Below are 20,351 nucleotides of genomic sequence, written 5' to 3' on the forward strand. Positions count from 1 at the left end.
GTTTCCAGTATGTGACAGGAGCCATACACTTAAACACTGGTTAATAAATTGTTATTTAGTCAACCAAGCAAAGAAGTTTACACATTTGTAGTATGTTATGAGACTAAGGCTTCCCTTTTCAAGGTTATTTGATCTCTAAATACCTGAAATGAAAAGTTACAGTTTTCACTTACCTGCTGGTGGTTAGTTCTTAACCACCTGTACTTGAGACACATATGTGAAATACAGCATTCTTCATTTCTCTAGACATCTTTGGAGATGCACGCCTGCTCTGTACCTTGTAGAGGTGGCACGGTCATGAAAAAACATCCGTACCGCTCGGTTCGCTTGTCTCGGTTCGGAGCGTGTGTGCGTCGCACGGTTCGTCAGTACACTGTTAATGTGCACTAACCACTTACTGCTGTAGTGCCCACTTTATACACCTATGTTAAAACACTTACTGGAAACGACGAGGGGGATGAGCGTGACGAACGCAACACATGGCAGCTGATTGGATGAACGCGTCACGTGGTTCTTGCTGCTCCCGAATTTCAAAACAGACTCTAATGGCGTCTCGTTCTGAATACGATCTCGTATTTTACGAAAATAGTTCACCGAAAAGTGTTTCTGAAAACATTTTAAGCGAGAAATAGGCCATACAGTTGCTGAATCTGTCTGTTTTTTTGATTGTCAAAGGTCAGTTTAAAAGATTTTCGTCAGATTTTGAGACCACCCCTAGTACCTTGTCAACATCGCAATGTATTGATCACTTCCCTGTTGTCTAGGAGTCTATACTTGATTCTTTACCTCTTTGCTTCACTCATCGTTTCCTGTTGTCCTCAGTTTTACGTGATACATTTTCATACATCTATAAAGCTGTCACTTTTCCGGCAGCAAAGATATGTCCTCCTTTTTAAATCCCGGCTCTTGCTTTAGCGTTGTACTGTATACTGTACAGGAGAGTGTGTAGACAAAAATATACCACTTGACATGAAATGGCTATGCATCATTCTTGAGACATTTGAAGGTCAACCTCCTTGTTTAGTTCTGTGCTTCCTCAAACAATGAGTTTATGTGAACTTTGGCACGAGGCCATTCGACTTTTCATCTTTCATGTGAAAGGAAGCAGAGAACAAGAACAAAACCTAGAAATCTAACAAGGGTCATAGGCTGTTCTGATATCCATTGAGAACCACTGAAACATAACAAAGAACAAACATTATGTCCTTGCTTGGTTCTGAAAATGAACATTTGACATACATCATACATTACATGATATATGGCCATTGAAACATTTTCATACAGTTCCCTCCCGTAAAAGAAAAACATCACTCTACTTTTTTAATGATCTTGTCACTTGGCATTGCTTCCCTTGCAGTTTTTTCTATCTTCAGATTTATTAAATACATACATTTGTTAGATTTTCTCATGGTTTTGTAGTTGAGTCACAATGGCATTCATTTGCAACATAGGTCACTATGGCCTTATACAATCAGAGATATTAACTGGATAGCTACCATGGTAAAAACAGTATTTATTTGAGAATCTTTTTCGTCTGACAAATCTCCATTGTCTCAAAGTATATCCCCCCAAACCGCCATCGTGTTATGTGCAGCAGAAGACGCTGAACGTTTATATTCCTTTTGCACCAGAAGAACAGCATTTTGCCTGTTTAGCCCTGGCAAATGTCTGTAGGGGCAGACCATATTTGTAATAGTCATCTAAATTTTACTTTTAAGGTGGTAATCATTTGTTAAAATTCACTCATTGTACCTTTTTTAAGAAGGTAGTTGGCTGGTTATATAGCAAAAGTTGGATGCCAAATTGTGACAGCAGGCAAAAAAGGTTTCTAGCGCTGAAGAGCAGGATTTTTTCTACTGCGCTGCTCACATGGTTTTCCAATTTGACGTCATGTGTTTAACGTTCGTTGACATCAACTGACACTATGTATTTAAAGTTTGATTGATCCTGGAAAAAGGAAGGATGCACCTTCATGAGGACTTTTTAGAGGTGATTCACAACATACTTGGATGACATGTGACACTAGCAAATAAGCAGGAGCTTGTTCGTCAGGATGCACTCCATTCCTAAAAAAGACACAAAGGAACAAAGAATCAAAGAAGGCAGAGTTGTGTTTTTGACCTTGAAATGTGTGTCTCATTGAAGCATTGTTAATATTTATCTGTCACATGGCTCTCTTCTCTCCTGAGAAGTTTGATGCAAATAGTGAGCCGAGTGTGTGTGTGGAAAACTTTCGTGCACTCCAAGTTCCTTACTTGTCTTTGGAAGAGTGTGTGTGTGTGTGTGTGTGTGTGTGTGTGTGTGTGTGTGTGTGTGTGTTAAAAACTTAATGGTATCTCGATCAGTGTTATGACGGTATCAATTTCTTAAGAACCGTACATGTATTGTATCAACAATGGGGACTTACAGCACTATAGGTACAGGTTAACCATCACTCCTGTACAGTATACAAAAACATGACAACACATTGTCTAAAGTGCAACCATAGACCCACCTAAGTACTAGTGTTTGCAGTGGTGTTTGTGTAACTTCAAACATTTTCCTTTTTAAATAAAATATTTTGTCTACAATCATTATTTTCTCTATCCGCCATATTTTCAGTTTTAGTGTGAGCATATATAAACTGTCTATTTTTTATATTTGCTCTCTCTTTTCTGCTAAAATAGTGACATGTTTTCACCCTTTTAACAAAGGTCTGATGATGATGACACTTAGATAATTCAGCTTCATATGGACCAAACTTCCAGGTGGTCTCCAGATTTACAGTGTAAACACAAACGGCAGACGGACATTCATTCCGAGCTCATCAGGTAACAGACAGTGGGCTCGTCTCCAGAGACAAAGGTATGACATTGAAAACAGCTCTCCTCTGGGGAAATGTGTTCCTGCAAGCTGGTGCAGCTGACAGATCAGTAGTCCCTAGGGTGCTGTTATTTTACGGGTTCTAATTTAGACTCTAACTAACCATGATTTTTTTTTTTTTTATTATTATTATTTCAAATGTTTCATTTGTCTTATTGCTTTGGTTAAACTAAACAGTGGAGAGCCTCTATGTTAACTCACAGCAAACTTGATCGACAATTAGCTTTAATTTAAATCAAAATATTATTTAAAATGAAAATATAAAGGGAAATGTCTGTTTTTACATAAACGTGGCCATATATCAAAGGATGCTTGTGTAGGGCTGGGCGATATGGAGAAAATCAAATATCACAATATTTTTGACCAAATACCTCGATATTGATAACGCAACGATATTGTAGTGTTGCATATTGGTGCTTTCACAAAATATTGACACAATGAGATTTTTGATAAATAATCATCAGTAATGTGGATATAATGACTAAGTGGGTAAAGGCAAATAATAGAACAATTACAACAGTCTGGTAAGTTCAGAAAATGACATCACTTTACTGTAATGCAGCCTTTAAAACCAGGAAAAGACAACACTTATGCCATATTACAACATCCAAAGTCAAAGACAATATCTAGTCTCCTATCACGATAACGATATAATATCGATATATTGCCCAGCTCTATGCTTGTGGCATTTAGAAGTTAGTCTATTTTCTGATGTCAGCCTGGGAAAACTCGGACAAACTTCCGGAAAATTTTTAGATTTGCGCTGCAAGTCCGTTTGGCCAAGAGCCCATTCAAGCCCACTTGCAATTTTTCCAAATCAACACACCAATCACTTAAGTCGCACAAACGGCTGACTTGACTTGTGACTCGACCCAAAAGACTTCAGACTTGACTTGAGTTTTAAGACTTGTCAACAACCTGTTATGCAATTATTGCTTTTTAAATTTATTCATATATTTCTATTTTCTTTTATTGGCGCATATACGTTGGGGAAACGTATGACGAGCTGCATGTCCCCTGCCCTTTGCCATAATGTGCAACGTAACGCATGCACTGCCTTATGTGCGCGCGCTCACATCTCTGGATGAAATCAGTGCGTCTTGCTGAGTAGGAGCAATACATGAGTAATCAGGGGTTGTGTAAGGTTTCCCACGCCAGATGACTCAAACAGGATCCTCCATGTGCCTGAGAACATTTCTGCTTTTCTGACTAAAATGAGAAAGCAACAGTAGAAAGTGTGTTTGTCTTTCAAATACATGAAGTATGGCGAGTTTCATAGGAAGCCGAGTTGTATCCCTCCTCACATTCTTCAAAACGTGTTAAAACAGAGACTACAGTATATTGTAACCTGTTGCAAAACTGCTTTACAGTCTAAAATCTGACAAATAATTTGGTTTTCTGGTAGCGTTGACTTAAAATGTTTTTACAAACAATGTTAGATTTTATAGTCCCATGAAATTCTGTTTAACTGATCTTAAATGAACTTGATCTGGATCAGAGTGATTGTTCTCCAGTCTTGAACAGCACACTTCTTTATGTCTTCCTTTCCTTTTATTGTGCTCTCCATGACTACAAATCAACATAATTCGTTGCTGCTGCCTGCAGCGTGTGTTGGCACATGTAAATGTTAAACTTGTGGCAATCCAGCACAAAGTTTTCCATAACATTCTGTCCCATGCATCATTTTTCTCATGTTGTCCTTCTGTTGGAAGATTATGTGATAGTTTTGTAGCTGAATGCTTTTTGAATTAATGCTTGATCCTTTTTATTCTGTCAGAGGTCATTATTTTGTTCTTTTGGGGGTGGTCTTAAGATGCTAGGCATTTTTTATTCTATGAAACATGGTCATGAATCACAACAGATTAAGCCTAACTAGTCTGCTGTCATCAAATCAGTCTGTAAATATTCTCCTCAGAAGCTTGAAGGTCCGACTCTGGGATTGGACTGTTGTGGTCCAGTGCTGATTCCACTGTATAATACCAAACCAATTATACTCTATTAACTATCATTACCTGTGATGATTCCTGTTTCATAATACTCTCTTGTTCATTGTCCTTGGCCTGGGCAGCAGCTCCGCTGCGGCTCCAGCTTGACTCAGTTGATTTAAAGCTTCAGCTGCTTTCTCAGAGCAGTCTGTCTCAACTCCCGCCAAAAAGGAAAAGTGGGGTGTTTGTAGTCAGCCTCCTGTAAACACATGCTGACATCAAATGTCTATGCTGATGTGTTTGTAGGCCCGTGGGTGAGTGAATGCTTTTTGTATGTGAGGGACAATGAAACTTTGTGTTTGTGTCAGTTAATAAAATATCACTAGTCAGAGCTTACTTACATTTGCCTCTAGACTGTGTGAATGTGCTTGTCTTACTACACTGTATACTCAACTGTATTTGCTGGCGTCGGTGCCTCCAGATCAGTCTGATATGGTGAATGGTTGGATCTGCAACTTATTGTGGAGATTTAGTGGTGATCTGCCATGCGGGCTTTAGAGGCATGATCCAATATTAGCCCAAATCTTCTTAAACCTCTGCCAACTCAGGAAAACCTCATGATGCATGCTGAAAGTTGGCAACAAGTAAAAAGATACACAAGCTATTCAGTTTTCCAGGCCCACATTGGCCCCAGATGCCTTAAGCACTTCCGTCTACTCTATGAAAAAGAGAGTTTGTAACAGCATGTTTTATCTCATTTTTGTACAGCATAAATTAGCACATATACCTAATGATATGTGCATTTTTTTTATTTATTTTTTTTAAAATCATATTAGCTCATCTTTAATGTGACATGCATGTAGGACATGTTGTAGCACAGGGGCATTTCTAGGACTTGAGGACTAAATGTAATACACAGAGCAGATCACAAAAACAGCGTTTGGCTTACCCAGCTTGTCAAAAGCTAGTGTTTCTTCATTTCAGCTGCCCAGTTTGTAGATGTTAGTTAGATGGCACAAACATACTGACAACTCAAAGACAAAGGTTTTGTTTCCAGATTTGTGGGGCCATATATAATGTGGGGGGTCCTCCCCCTTAATATCCTGGTGAATTTTTCTGCACCTATTTCTACCTTTTTCTGCATCAATTTATGCTGGAAATATCTTTATTTATGTAAAGGAAAACATGGGTGACAATTCAAATTTTAAAAACTTAATGGAATATAATGCAGTTAGGCTATCAGACGGTTTGTATTTCTCTTCCAATATTTATTCTCCTGTAGATTAACTTTAATGTTATCTCTGTTGAGTCAACACTAGGGTTGGGTATCGTTTGGATTTTTACGATTCCGATGCCAAACCGGTACTTTTAAAACGATTCCAATTCCTAAACCAATTCTTGAAAAACAAAAAAATGACATCAAAGACTGGCCGTAATATGCTTTTACATCCGCTTGGTGAGCCCAGAGGGAAAATATGGCATTTTAAAAGTAGCCTACATTTACGGTAGCTAGCTGACGATAGACTACAGAGAAAGTGTGATATTTTTTCCGTCCGTTTCAGAGCGATAGAGGGAAAATATTTCAGTCGACACATTTAGTGGAACCAAAATGAAGAACTGGAATTTGCGTTTTAATCTGGTCCGATTCCTACCGGTTGCGTAGGAACCGGTTCCATAGTGGATCTGGGTTTCGGTACCCAACCCTAGTCAACACACACAGGCACACAGGCATGATTTACTCTTCCCTCCTCTTTTGCATCTTTTTGTTGATGAAGTAACCTCTTTAAATGTGCAAGTGGCACTTTTTTGTTTTTGTTTTATGTGAATATGAATTCATTGTAATTAATTTATGAACCCCTGCACTGTAGCCTAGTATTTCAGATGTGTTTTAGCAAGATTTTTGCTCATGTTCAAAACATTCTGAACATTCAAAATGTAACTCATCCCATCTGTGTTATCTGGCTTCGGAGTTGTGATATTTGAGAAAAATAAAGTTATAATGTTACAAGAATAAAGTCACAATTTTTTCAGGAAAAATCCACCTGTCCTATAGTCTGCTGTGCATTACGTTATTGCTCTGCTGATATGGTAGATGTCATTCAGTCTATCTGACAGACAGAGCCCTGTGTCCCTGGGGTCTCTGAATGAGACAAAGTTTTGGGAAGTGGCTGAACGCTGCTTCACATCGGAGGTGGAAAACTGACTCTATGGCAGATACACATGGAGCACAAGTGCAACATGTCTGCCGCAGCATAAGAAATACTTTTGTTTTATTGAAGAGCAATAATAAACAATAGTTTGGTAACATTTTCGGAAAAAGCAACATTTGTGTTGCCTACATTGCTTACAATATCATCTCTCAAAAAACTAAACTTATGAAGTGCATTTAAGTGCCATATTACATTGTAAAATTTTTAAAGAAAACATTCTAACATCAACCTCACACTAAGGCATACATTAAACATACATAAACATTACCTTAAGTTGTGCAACTTAACTTTCAGAACTACAAGTTTCATCCTGAGACTGATCTGTATATAGGCCTATATGTAAATATAAGTATATGTAAATATTAATTATACTCAATCTATTTTAATTTATATAATATATAAATTAAAATAGATTGAGCTCTGTTACACTTATGCTAGTAGATCGTTGATCAGCTGGTTCTCCGTGAAGAGAGAGAGTGAGAGAGAGTGGTGCGCAACAATCAGCTGTTTCTCCGAAGGGATGGTCAACAAGTCGGCTCTTTAGATGAAATTGTGGTCACTGCTATGTATTTTCTTGTCTTTGTTTTTGCTAGTTGTAGTGTTTGGTGTAGTTTCATCGTCCATACAACTCCGTGATTTACTTTTGTCGGGTCCGCTTCGTGGAATGGATGAGAAATGTTTTCTGTTGAGATGCTGATGCATCGACGTCGTGCTATTATTGTGGTAAGCTAGTCCGGTTTTTCAGTAGACACACTGTACAGGATTTTCGTTTTAAATACGTTTGAACTGATTCCAAACTTTGGAGACTTTCTATCGTTTTCTCCAGCCTGTCTCTTCTCTTAGCCCCTCACTATTTACGCTCTGGCATGTGCCGGCGGCAGACTTAGCAGCGTCTGGTGTGCGACAATAATAATGATCCGTGTGGAAACACCGTCCGTCAGCAATACAACGTTGGTAACATTGATTTAACGAAGCTTCGAGGCAAGTCATTTTGCATCGAGGATTTTTTGTAATCGAATCATTCGAGTTATTCGAGGAATCGTTTCAGCCCTAGGTGGCAGCTTATAAAAAGGTCCAGATGATTGACCGTAGGGCAGATAACACCCCGTGACCGTTTGGCTGAACTTGTTGAGGCGACACCCCTCCCTTTCATACGAAGAGTCAGGCGTTACCAATTTTAAGAATGTTGTTTGTCTTTTGGACGTTTTTTTTCTTTTTTTTTCTTTTTTTTATCAGGTACTATTTCTCCTGAAGCCAAGGGTGAGATTTTAATCGTTTTAGTGATGATAAAAACCTGGCAGTTCTTTCTTGGTTGGAGCAGTGTTTTGTCTTGTCGTAAAACAGTTTTCGGTTCTGCAATACTGAATAAATGTAGTGTTTTTTTATTGTCTTGCTTGAAGAAGACACTAGACTACACAAATCATGCATCAGCAGTATATTCTTTTCTATTCCCCCTTCTCAGGTGTTTGTATTAGTGAATGACCACGTTGCAACTTGTTGTTTTTCTACTGTCGGAACCAGAAGCAATTTAAAGATGAAGCCAAGTTAAATTAACAAGATTGTTGGCTAAAGGCCAGGAGATGTTTACGTGTGTTCTTGAACTAGTGTTGGAATCAATCACACACTTCAAGCGTAACTCTCGCCAAAATGCAACCTAGGGTATTTTTGTGAATGTACCCTTGTCAAACTTTCGTTTAAAAGCATATTTAGGACGGAATCTCCACTTTTAAGATTTACCGTATTTAAATTTTTCGGTCAAATGGCCATTTGAATGGGAGTGCTAGGGGCACTTTTATGCTAGCCTCAAAATAGCTATTTTTAAAACACTAAGAAGGCTAGACACAACATGAAACTTTGCTCGAAGTATCACCAGGGGTTTTACACCTTAACTCCAGCATTGAGAACATTGTTTGTGTCCCCAGAGTTTACTAAAAAAAGTTTTGAGCAACTTACTGTAGCTGTTGTTCTTCCGGTCTCTGTCTATCGAGTCAGTCAAAAATAGTCGAGGGAGGAGAGTAAAGTTGGAGAGCTCCTAAAGCTTAGTTCCATATAAATGCACGGATAATTCGTTGTTTTGTTGTTAGTGAAACACAATATTGACCTTGTAGTTGAAAAAGGAGCCTCATATAAGAATGACAGATCCTCCTATGGAGTCCCTTTATTCGCATTCGGAGATCGCCTATTTTTGACTGGGAAAATGGCGGAAAGCGTAAATGACAACTGCTAACGTGAGTTGCTCAAAACCTTTCTTTTTAGTAAACTCTGGGTACACAAACAATGTTCTCAATGCTGGAGTTCATGTGTAGAGCCCCTGGCGATACTTCGAGCAAAGTTTCATGTTGTGTCGAACCTTCTTGATGTTTTAAAAATAGCTATTTTGAGGCTAGCATAAAAGTGCCCCTAGCACTCCCATTCAAAAGGCCATTTGACCGAAAAACGAAAATACGGTAAATCTTAAAAGTGGCGTTTCCGTCTTAAATATGCTTTTAAACGAAAGTTTGACTCGGGTACATTCACAAAATGACCCTAGGTTGCATTTTGGCGAGAGTTACGCTTTAAGATAACATCCTGTAAAGTAGAATGCTTTTGACTACAAAGCAGGTATGTGACTAGAACACAGGCGTGTGGGTTGGGAGCACATTTCCCTGTTTATGTTCACCAGCCCTTGAGCTAACAGCTGTCAACTCTTTAACAGGCTGATCACACTTGGGGCCTCAAAGTAACTAGTGTTTTACTTCCCCCAAGTCAGGGAAACCAACCTGTCTCAGACCTTGAATTATTGGTTGTTAATTTGGGAAAGGTAGCTGTCCAATGCAGGGCCTCTGAGATTACTGCTGCAATGCAATAGATCAGTTTCATTGCATGGCCCCTAGGGTAGAGGGATTGCAGTAAGATCGTTCAGACGGAGGAAGAAGGAAAAAGAAGGAGATGTAAAAGTAGTAATACACAGTGGTGGACTTGTTTGTTGGAAAGCTCTTGATTTAGCTGTTGTGAATATGCAGTACCAATTCTTCATCTGTATCCTGATCTAACAATTGTATTTTTCTTGGCAATATTATTTCAGTAAATTCTCTTTGAGTTGTGATCCACTGCCAGACATGATTTGACTGACTCTCTTCACATTGATGTTTTATTTCTCAGGACATGAAAGTGATGTTTCCTGGGAGTTTTCATGCTAAAACTCCATTGGGTTTAAAAAAAAAAATAGATTCAAGAACTACTGTTCCCTCAGGGAAACAGGATTTGGCAAAAAAAAGTTTGAAGTTTATTCATGCATTTCTAAACCAACATACTGTGGACAGTCTTTCTTTTTGGATACCAAAACATGACATGAATCCATGAGAATACTTTAGGTCTGGACGTGAAAGGTTTTCAAAGGGAAGAAAGTGAAAAGCAGGGAACAAAGCCAACCGGCATCGTTTGATTGTTTGTGAAACAATGCGGGCGACATTCCACTGAAAACAACAAAGGCGACACATTCCTCTTTTTAATTGAGTCCCTTCATATGACCCTGTGGTAGTTTGAAAACAGTCCAGATCCAGAAGTTTCTAGCATTTTTAGGTTCCAACCTTTGTCTGATCTAATTTAAAGCCTAACTGATCATTCATCTGTTAATCACTTGTCCTGTGTTCTCATTTTGAGAAAAACAAAAATCATAAATCTATATTTTTTTGTTTCGTGATGACTACCCCTAGTTTTGCATATATTTGACAGAATACAGTTCTGGTGTCTGTCTATGTACTGTAGTTAGGTTAGACCTTATTTCAGTGTAGCCAATCAAACCTTGCATAAAGCAGAAACATTAGCGTTCTGTCATTGGCAGAGCAGACGGTCACACTAAGCCAGACAGCAGCCTGCTACACACAAGAGGCACAGACTTAATCAACAAAAACCCACAATAGCTTTCCTGCTAATGTTTCCTTCGAATCTAAATTACAAACATGAACATGAGTGCTGTCATGCATCTTAGCTTGTTGACCAAGCCACCAAATAAACATTCAGCAGGGGAAATTGCACTGCTTACGTCAGTTTGCAGGCTAGATAGGTGCTGGTGTGGTCCTTACACTGTAGTACTGCTTAACAACACACTGTCTGCCCATGAGATAGAGAGAGATATATTATATATAACCTCACGTTCATCTGTTCCTATACTAATGTTACTATCAGAATATTAGTTTTTGTGATAAGCAAATAGAAATGCATAGTCCGGGTGGTCTTCTCTAGGTATTGTGTTGGTTTCTTTACTGATTCAGTGTTTAATGGCCACTTCATTTTATGGTGTATTCTATAAAACAAGCCATTGACCTAAAATAAACTAAACTCCCTTGCATGTAAAAGGAATATGCCACCTTAAATGTTATATCAATGTTACTGTAGCTGGAGCTTCCTGCTGTAACTCAGGAGGTGTTTTATTACTCAGGAAGGTAATGATGCTGGACTGTCTGATCAAATTGTATTTTAGTACAGTCTAATATGGCCAGGCCATGTGTTACCCTTTCACACAAGAAAGAAAAATGTTGATTCTGTATTATATGTTGCCCAAAAGTGTTCCCTCTAGTCCGTCACGAGTTTCATGTGCACTCCAGCTCTATACTTAACTGTATGGGAGCAACAGATGTACATGAATCAAGGTCCTTAGCAACTCTGCAGCTACTGCCAAACTGAGCAGCAAGAAAATGAGAATAATGGAATCCCTGCCATTTTTTTTTTTTGTCATAGCCAGAAAAGTAACATACGTAATTTGTGTTAATGTGCACCCCAAAGGACAAAATATTAATTGACCTAACCTTTAAGACATTGGTTTCCACCTGTAGGTTTGGGCTCCAGAGGCCCATTACATTATTTTTGGGATTTATTGAATAGGAAAAACACAAATATTCAAATACATATCAGTGTTTTCCCTAACTTTGTGGAAGACTTAGGTGACGTAGTTGGTGGGGGGTTAAGGCATCCTTCCTCATGAAAATGTTACGTTTTTCAATTTAAAAAACAAGCAATTCCCCCATACGTTTGTGTCTCTTTGTGAGATTTTGTCTCTTTGTGGGTTTTTCTGTCTCTCTGTAGTCGTGTTGTCTCTTATTGGTCATTTTTGTTGTCTTTGGGATTGTTTTGAGTTTCTATGGTCATTCGGCGTCTCTTTGTACTCTCTTTGTATTCCTTTTGTGGTAGTTTTGAGTCTCTTTTTCACATCATTTTGGACCATTATTATCGTCATATCTGTGTCGAAAACGTTTAAAAGCTAGAGCAGATAATAAATAAATAAATAAATAACACTCAAAAAGCTTAAAGATAACTTAAAGCTTAAAAAAATCTGACTACAATCATTAGATCTGGGAAAAATCTTTAAGTTACATTCATTCGGATTAGGTGCTGCCCAAATGGCCCGGGTGCTGCACCTAAACCTTATAATGGCCGGGAAAACCCTGCATATACAGATTGTTATGCGTCTCATCTTTTCTTTCCTATATGAAATATGCCCGGCTTCGACTTGCTATGTCCGGCCAACGCCCTGCCACACCCTGTTACGCCCTGCTGTGCTCTACGACACCATGAACTATTATAACTATTACAATATCTTTATTGTGACTATTATTGCCATTGTTCATCATACCCCCAACCGGCACCGTCAGACACCACCTACCAAGAGCCTGGGTCTGTCCGAGGTTTCTTCCTAAAAGGGAGTTTTTCCTCGCCACTGTCGCATGCTCTTGGGGGAATCACTGGAATTGTTGGGTCCATGTAAATTATAGAGTGTGGTCTAGACCTACTCTATCTGTAAAGTGTCCTGAGATAATTCCTGTTATGATTTGACACTATAAATAAAATGTAATTGAATTGAAAAGAGTATGAGCAGTTTCTGTCTCTCCAATTAGGAACTCTTACAATACCACATGTAGCGTAATTTATCTGCATAGTATATTTTCCGAGAGTTTTCACTTAGAGCAACTTGGTAGTGCAATTTTTGTCAGTCCTTGCCTCTTTTCCTGCACTGTCCTCAAACTGTAGACCAATCTTTCTAAATGTGGTGACACTGTAATCTCTCTGTGTGAAGGTGGTGTGACACCGTAATCTTCCCATACACACATACTCAATGACAAGGTTAGTGAAGAGCTGACCTAGTTATTAGAGAGACTCAAGGCAAACAGATTCAACCTCTGCAGCAAGAAACTAAAATCTACTACTAAAAATAACCCTACTTGTAAAAGCAGTAAACGGTTAGTCATCTTTACCAAGCAGAGTACCAACATTCATGTGAAAAAATGATTGAGAAGCTCCTTAATCAAGGTCATCTCAGCTGCAGATTTTTAAGCTGCAGATATAAAAGTATGTAGGCCACTGAATCTTTATTGAAATCAGACCATGAAATCTTACTCTCCTTATGAACAAAACCAAAGAAAGCTATTGTGTAATGTACTAACTCTGGGATTGCTTTACATTTACAGTGACGACCTGGGAATGTTATTCAGTCACATACAAGACTACAGAATGTTTTAGTGTGACATAATATCTTGAAATGTAATTTTGGTATGTAGAAAAGACCAAACATATTGACTAGTAGTGGTATCTACAGTCTGCTGTCATCTAGTTGTACAAGTTGAACTTTTTGTTTCACAAACATTTATCAGTGGCAGAGCTGGAGAAATAGTTAATCTCGTTGATTATGTTAAACCTCAGTGGGCAGAGCCATAGAAGTTTTTTTCTGGCCAAGTCACTATAACCTGAAGCCCAGTGGAAAAGACGAGATACGAGAAGAGGAATAGAATTTGCAAGAATCCTACTGCTTTTGGTGAAAATGCAGTCTAGCAACATTAGGCTGTCTGTGTTAACTAGTCTTTTAAACGTCCTAAGGTTGCACCAGCTCTACTAGTCTATAGATGTTTAAAAGAATAGTTTGATATTTTGCGAAATACGCCAATTTGCTATTTGAGAAGATTAATACCCCTTCTGTACAGTACATGTGAAGCTTAGCATGAAGATGGGAAACGGCTCACCTGGTTCTGTTCAAGGCCCCCTGTAAAATCACAACTTCTCCCTAAATTAGTTTTTTTTCTTCTATGGATTAACAAACTAAATGTAACCTGTCAATTGGTGAGCTTTTGAGCTGCTGGTAGGCTTTACTTTTAGCAGCCCTCTCTTTGCCATTGAAGTTTGCCACTTAGCTAGTTCTGCCCATTGATGTTCAACAAATAATGTTGTCTTCCTCCAGAGCAGGTCCATTACTGTAATCATAGAATATGGGTTTTGTGGACCTTATGTTTGTACTGTGAAGCTGACTTAAAGGCCTCACACCTGTTCACAAGCGCTAACGCAGTAGGTAATGGGGGCAGTAATAGTAAAAGCTAAATGTCAGCATATGGGGAAAATCTGTGCCACTTTCTTTTCTGTTTGTCTGTTTATCTGCCTGTCTTTCTGTCAAAGTCTCATGCACCAAACTCAACGCCTCACTGTTCTCTCTCTCTCTCTCTCTCCCCCCCCCAGCAGCAGAAATGAGGCTTACTGTCAACCTACTCACTGACACACAGCAGTCTATTTCTTTTGTAACAGGTCCAGGCTTCCAGACGAGCCAAGAAGCTGACTGAAACAAAACACACAGCTGTCCCAGACACACTACATCTCCACACTTTTTTCCACAGCTGTGTAAATAAATGTTAAATAAACTCTCAGGAAATTTAATCTTGTAATTGTTTTGGCTTCAAAATCAGTGGTCCAAAGGAGTCCCCCCTTTTTTACGGCCAAATCCCTGCCAGTGTCTGTGAGAATAAATGCAGTTTAAGTAGGCCTGCTGCTAAAAGTCCTAAAATGGCAGATATTCTAAAGTGGACAATTACTGTACTTTAACCATTTATATTTGCACTTTATATGTTTGTTTTTAAGTGGGACTTCAAATGCATTAACGAAATGTCCTGTTCACTTACATAAATAAAGGTGAAAGGCCAAATCTTTCCTGTGACTGAACCGTATACATGTTTGGAGCATGAACAGGGTTTTTATGCACTTACATGTCTTGCAACAAATAATAACCATTTATTTGTGTTCAAATATGTGTACAACAAAGTCACACAAGCCTGTTGATGTACTGTAGTCATGCAAATACATGAAAACAGGCAGCTTCTCCTCCTCAGAGGGTCTGAGTAACTATTACCCAATAAATCCCCTGTCACAACATATTAGCCTGCCAGAGCCATTTGGTCAGGATGATTGTGGCTTATGTCAAGCTTGTTAGTGTTTAGAGCTGTTAACTAGAGAGGGACTTGATATACAGCCGGCAGCTCTTTGTGCACCTCTCCATACCATTCTCAGGATTTATCGTGAAAGAAAGATGTGAAAGGAGTGTTGATTAAGGTTGTTGGACTTGTTTCTTTGTTTCCAAGTGGAGCTTGTGTGGCTAGACTTCAGATTCAGAGATAAACTTGATTTTTTGATGTTCTTAAGCCATGTTGTTGTTATATTTTGCTAACTCACTCCTTTTCTCTCTCTCGGTAGGCTGCTACAGGAAGATGCTTTGGTGACAAAGACTTCAGAGGAGGTTTGGAGAACGGGATTTTGCTATGCGAGTAAGTTATGACTGCATTTGAATTTTTATTAATAATAATAACTAAATTATCCACCAGCTTTCTCTGACTAAGCGTTTACATGTGTTGCTCCTATTCTCTTCCTGAAGAAAGTTATGCATTATTACTGTTGAGTAACTGTGAAATATAGGTTCTTTTAATTTGACTCCGTTTTTATTTTATTTTGAGCTACTGAGATGTTGTGTATCATGGTGATTTAAAATGGGTACAACAGTAAAAAAAAAAATAAAAAAAAATAAAACAACTTGAGAGTAGGAGTGCAAGGATCAGAATCATAATGTTCACAAATAGGTCAAGTGAGTGCTCACAAGTTTGGTTCTTGCATTCTTCTTTTACTATATTTATAGTTTTTTAATTTATAGTTTGGTGCGCTGCCTTCCTCCACATCTGTTTTTGTAATTACAATGCCCTGACAGTTTATAAAACGTTAAAGGGAAAAACCAAACACTATTATGTCATCCTAGAATAACTACATATGATTCAGAATGAATATGAAGAACATCAGGTTTTTCTTTCATAGTTGCACTGATTTGTTACAACACTTTGGTCCAGTGATCAGAGAGACTGGAGTCCTCCAGTGCAACACTGTGACCTCTTGTCTGCCCACTCATAATGAGTCTAGGGGCTAAAATGAGACTGAAAACACACAGACACTTCTTTCACATTCCTTTCTGCTCAGTTCAGTTACACGAGCGCGATGTTTACACCATCTTTATTGTGAATACAGACATCACATCCAATTTAACAGTGTCCCCACTGGTTTTGGAATTTCTGGAATATCGCTGAGGTGTTAGGAAATAGCTATATTTATCTCAGGGGAATGAATTTACTTTGATATGAACAATCATGGAAATTAACGTCAGTCCCATCATGTTCTGGTTTCAGCTTCTCAAATGTGAAGATTTGCTACTTTTTCTGTTTTATATTGATTGTTAAATAATTAAATATATTTCAGTTTTTGACTGTTTTAATCATCAACCTTACATCCCCTTGTCATAAAACTGCGCAAGTGTTTAGTCAAGTAATGTGCGTAAATGATATTCAAGCAGCAGAGGAGAGTAGACTGAACTTGAAGCTTGTTTTGAATTTCACTAATGGCACAAGCGAAACTCCCTCCATCCTCTTCCTCTTTTTCCTGATACACAAGGTGTCAGGAAATGTGTTTGTCCCTGTGCAAACTAAGATGATGTATTTATGTCGCTTGGACTCTGTTTGTTTTGATTGTGTCGGTTTTAAAATCCAGGAAAGCACTGTCACTCTTGTAGACATTCCCACTTCATTTGAAAGCTGTAACTAATTTGAACTGTGGCAGTCACAAATGAGCCACATATTCCTTCAGATAACGGTTTAAAAAAAAAAAAATCAGATTTTATCTTTGATTTATTTCCATCACAGGTGCAATGGGATTGTTGGTACTTTTTTCCCCAAACATTTTGGTAAACAAAGAAATCTGTACCGATATCATACGGGGAAAAATCCATTTTAAAAGAGATGATGAAACAGGGAAATCCACTAGGTTCATTTTTATTTTATTTCGCATTATTCTCATTTTCAAGAGTGGAAATATTTTCTTCTTTTCAGTGTTGCCATTGCCCACTCTCCCCACCTACACATTGTATGTAGCACCGACCCTTCTCTTGGGGTTGTTGGGAGTTATTCTGGGAAACGCACAGCACAGCAGGACGTCTCTAACTGAAGCTGAAGTAGATGAGACAGGCTGAGGGAAAAAGAGTTCACTAAAAAGGTCAATTACAGCAGTTTTGTGATGGCAAAATACCTGCTGGAATGCCATCAACATCACAGGGCTGCTGATATCTTATACTGTAATAGTATACAAGGGCAGGTTGTTTTTTGTACAGGAGAGAATCATTACAGTGCTTCCTCTGATGAAAACCCACACAAAAGATGAAACTGGAGACAGAGAGAGAGAGAGAGAGAGGAATGGAGGGGGGACTGTGAAACTGTTGCTGCTTCGTAACTGACAAGTTGTCCGAGGTTGCAGGAATATACTGTACATTTCCTTTAAAAATATAAAAAGTTTTCCTTCTTGTGTGTTTGTAATGAGAGATGACAGCAGAAGGACAAACCTTTTCACATGTGTAGTTCACTGTGATATGAAGTGTACTGGAACTATTTAACAGCTCCCAGTGGGTGGAAGGAGAAGCACTGCGATTCTCCACTATGATTTAGGATCTGTGTCGTTATAAACCTTCCAGACGCCACTGTGGGACCCTCAAAAATGTTTCTTTCTCCCATTTTGTTCCCCCTTATTTCTCTGAAGAGACACACAGGCACGCACGCACGCACACAGTTTCACCTACTCTTTATCTCTTTTGCCAGCAGTAATTTCACTCTGCGTGAGTTGGATTTAAACTTAATTTGCGGTGCATCATTTGAAATGTTCATCACAACTGGTCGTACAATTCTGGGGCCTTGACTCATGACTTTTTTAATGTATTTCTTTTATTAAAATTCAGCTTGTGATGTCTTCTTCCATGCATTTCTTTTGTTAGGTTGTTGAGCTCTATTAAACCCGGCCTGGTGAAGAAAATCAACAGACTTCCGACACCCATAGCTGGCCTGGTGAGTCCTCTGCCGTCACTCAACCTCACCGCTTTTCCACCAAAACTAAAGCCAGTCCTTTGATCCTCTTATGGCATGATATTTTTTTCTCATGCCATTTCTTACTTTTCCACCCTTATAGCATGTATTATGTCTGTGTCTCTTCCTCCCCTTTCAGTGTCTGTTTCCCTCTCCAGGGATACTTTAGGCAGTCTAATTCAGTGCTGTCAAATGTTGAATGCTCATAAGAAGTACATCACCATATAACTTTATTGTTGGTGTATGTCTGTTCAGGTTATATATGTTTTGGAGTGAGAAATTATGTCAGTTTGCCAGATCATTTAGTCCTAGTGCTAAATATCCATCCAACCTGCGCTGTATTAACTGATTTCCAAGGATGTGAGAAAAACGTTGGTAATACAGACAGACATACACTGACAATAACTATGTGACATGCATTTCCAGTACCAGGTGTTTTATCAGGGTTTGATTACAGATACCAGCAGCTGAAGGATCTCAGTTTCAGTCCTTGCAGCCAAGGTGTCCATCAGCAGCCGTGTGTGACACTGAGCCCTTAACGGCTCACTTATTGTACAGTAAGACTGTTTTGCAGTGACACAGATCATTTGTAGACTCCCTTTCTGTAAAAAATAAAAATAAAACTCTTGATCACAACATAAGTCATCTGCAGGAGAATATGTTCCAATATCATTGACATTCCTCTTTCCATTGTATTTCTTTGACTAAATGAAATTAGTTTGATTTACTTAAACCATCAAAAAGTATATTTTCATCTGAGCACTAAGACATTTCCTCCCGATCCTAAAACCTACACTGAATAATGCACGTTGTTGTCAGTGGTTTTATTTAAGAATCTTAAGTTTGCCTCCTGACGTTCAGTAGATCTGAACACTAATACATTCCAGAGTAGAGTACAGTGCAATACAGTGGAGCCCTTTCATTACAACCTAAGACCTTGATCTGGATGAAGTGACCTTTCAAGACCAGGACCGGAACGTAAACAGAGGTACACTGAAAGTTGATCGCATTGGATCTCACGCTAAATGTACTTCCTTCTGTCCTTCCTAACTTAGCTCTTAGTTGCGTTCCTATCTTGAAGACAGTTCATGTAAAAACGTTGTGGGTATTTTGTTGATAATCTTAAGTGAACAGTACACAGCAGGATAAAGAACAAGAAGTATATATATCTGTTGCTCATCCTGCCTCCGATTTTGAAAACGTGGCATTATAATGTATATCGCCACATCGTCCAACCAGTCATCCTTATGATTAAAGAAATGAAACTTCACTGACAAGGCATGACAGACAAAGGAGGTTGAAATATGAGGATGGTATAGAAGTGTAAGGGGAACTGGGTATTGTCTGGATCACAGCATGACAGAACAGACCAGGAAGTCTGAATTGGGCTGAAATGGCTTTTCTTATCTCATGGCGTCACTAATGGCTGCCAATGAGCCTTCTCTGGCTTTTTACAAGTGGCGGATAATTAAACAGCCACATTCTTTACAGGCCTGTTTTTTCACCATACAATCACTGCTAGAATAACAATACCTTGTCTTGTTAAAGGCTTTTTAACCCAAGAGCTTCTATGCTCACCCCATCCTGGCATCTTGTTAATGTATGTATTATATTAGCTTTTTGCGTTCTTTTCTCTATCTAGTTGTAACATCCTGCATTCTTTACTTTTCTTTATATCATTTTCTCTATTTCTAGCTAAATGGACTCTAATCAGATTATCTGCACTGGTTAACAGCCATGTCTTTTAGTGTTTTAAAGGTTTTTTTAAGGGCTCAAAGCTGCTGAAAACAAATAAGAAAATTTGATTTTCATTAGCAGTTTCACTTCTAAATTTTACTCGATAATGACATCAAGCAGGTGGATACAGTAATGCCAACACTTGTACGTAATAAAATGCAATCTATTATACAATCGGCGTAACAAATGGTACCATTTGGAAATCTGATCCATATTTTTTGAGTGTGAATGAGGCGCTAATTAATTTTTTGTTGTAGTGGATGATATTTAAAGAAGAACATTTTTAAACTGTTTGCTGTGTCACAAGTTTGTTTGGTATCTCAACGAACAGTTACTGAAAACAACTGCCCTCATTGGCCCAAGGAGAGGCAATGCATTTGCAGGATGAAAAACATTACATGACCGTTACTATATGGCCCAAAGACGTGGATAAATCATTCACC

General features: G+C 38.6%; 1 protein-coding gene across 8 annotated transcripts in view; it reads left to right on the forward strand.

Moving 5' to 3' along the window:
• LOC144524092 (LIM and calponin homology domains-containing protein 1-like) overlaps positions 1 to 20,351 on the forward strand; it is a 106,342-nt gene that overhangs the window by 31,747 nt on the left and 54,244 nt on the right. For all 8 annotated transcript variants that reach the window (XM_078260084.1, XM_078260087.1, XM_078260086.1 and 5 more), the window contains exons 2-3: positions 15,482 to 15,552; positions 18,084 to 18,153. In XM_078260084.1, the coding sequence (XP_078116210.1) occupies positions 15,482 to 15,552; positions 18,084 to 18,153 (141 nt within the window). The remainder of the gene's footprint in view (positions 1 to 15,481; positions 15,553 to 18,083; positions 18,154 to 20,351) is intronic.

This window comes from Sander vitreus, chromosome 10 (genome assembly GCF_031162955.1).
Source record: "Sander vitreus isolate 19-12246 chromosome 10, sanVit1, whole genome shotgun sequence".
Taxonomy (NCBI): Eukaryota; Metazoa; Chordata; class Actinopteri; order Perciformes; family Percidae; genus Sander; species Sander vitreus.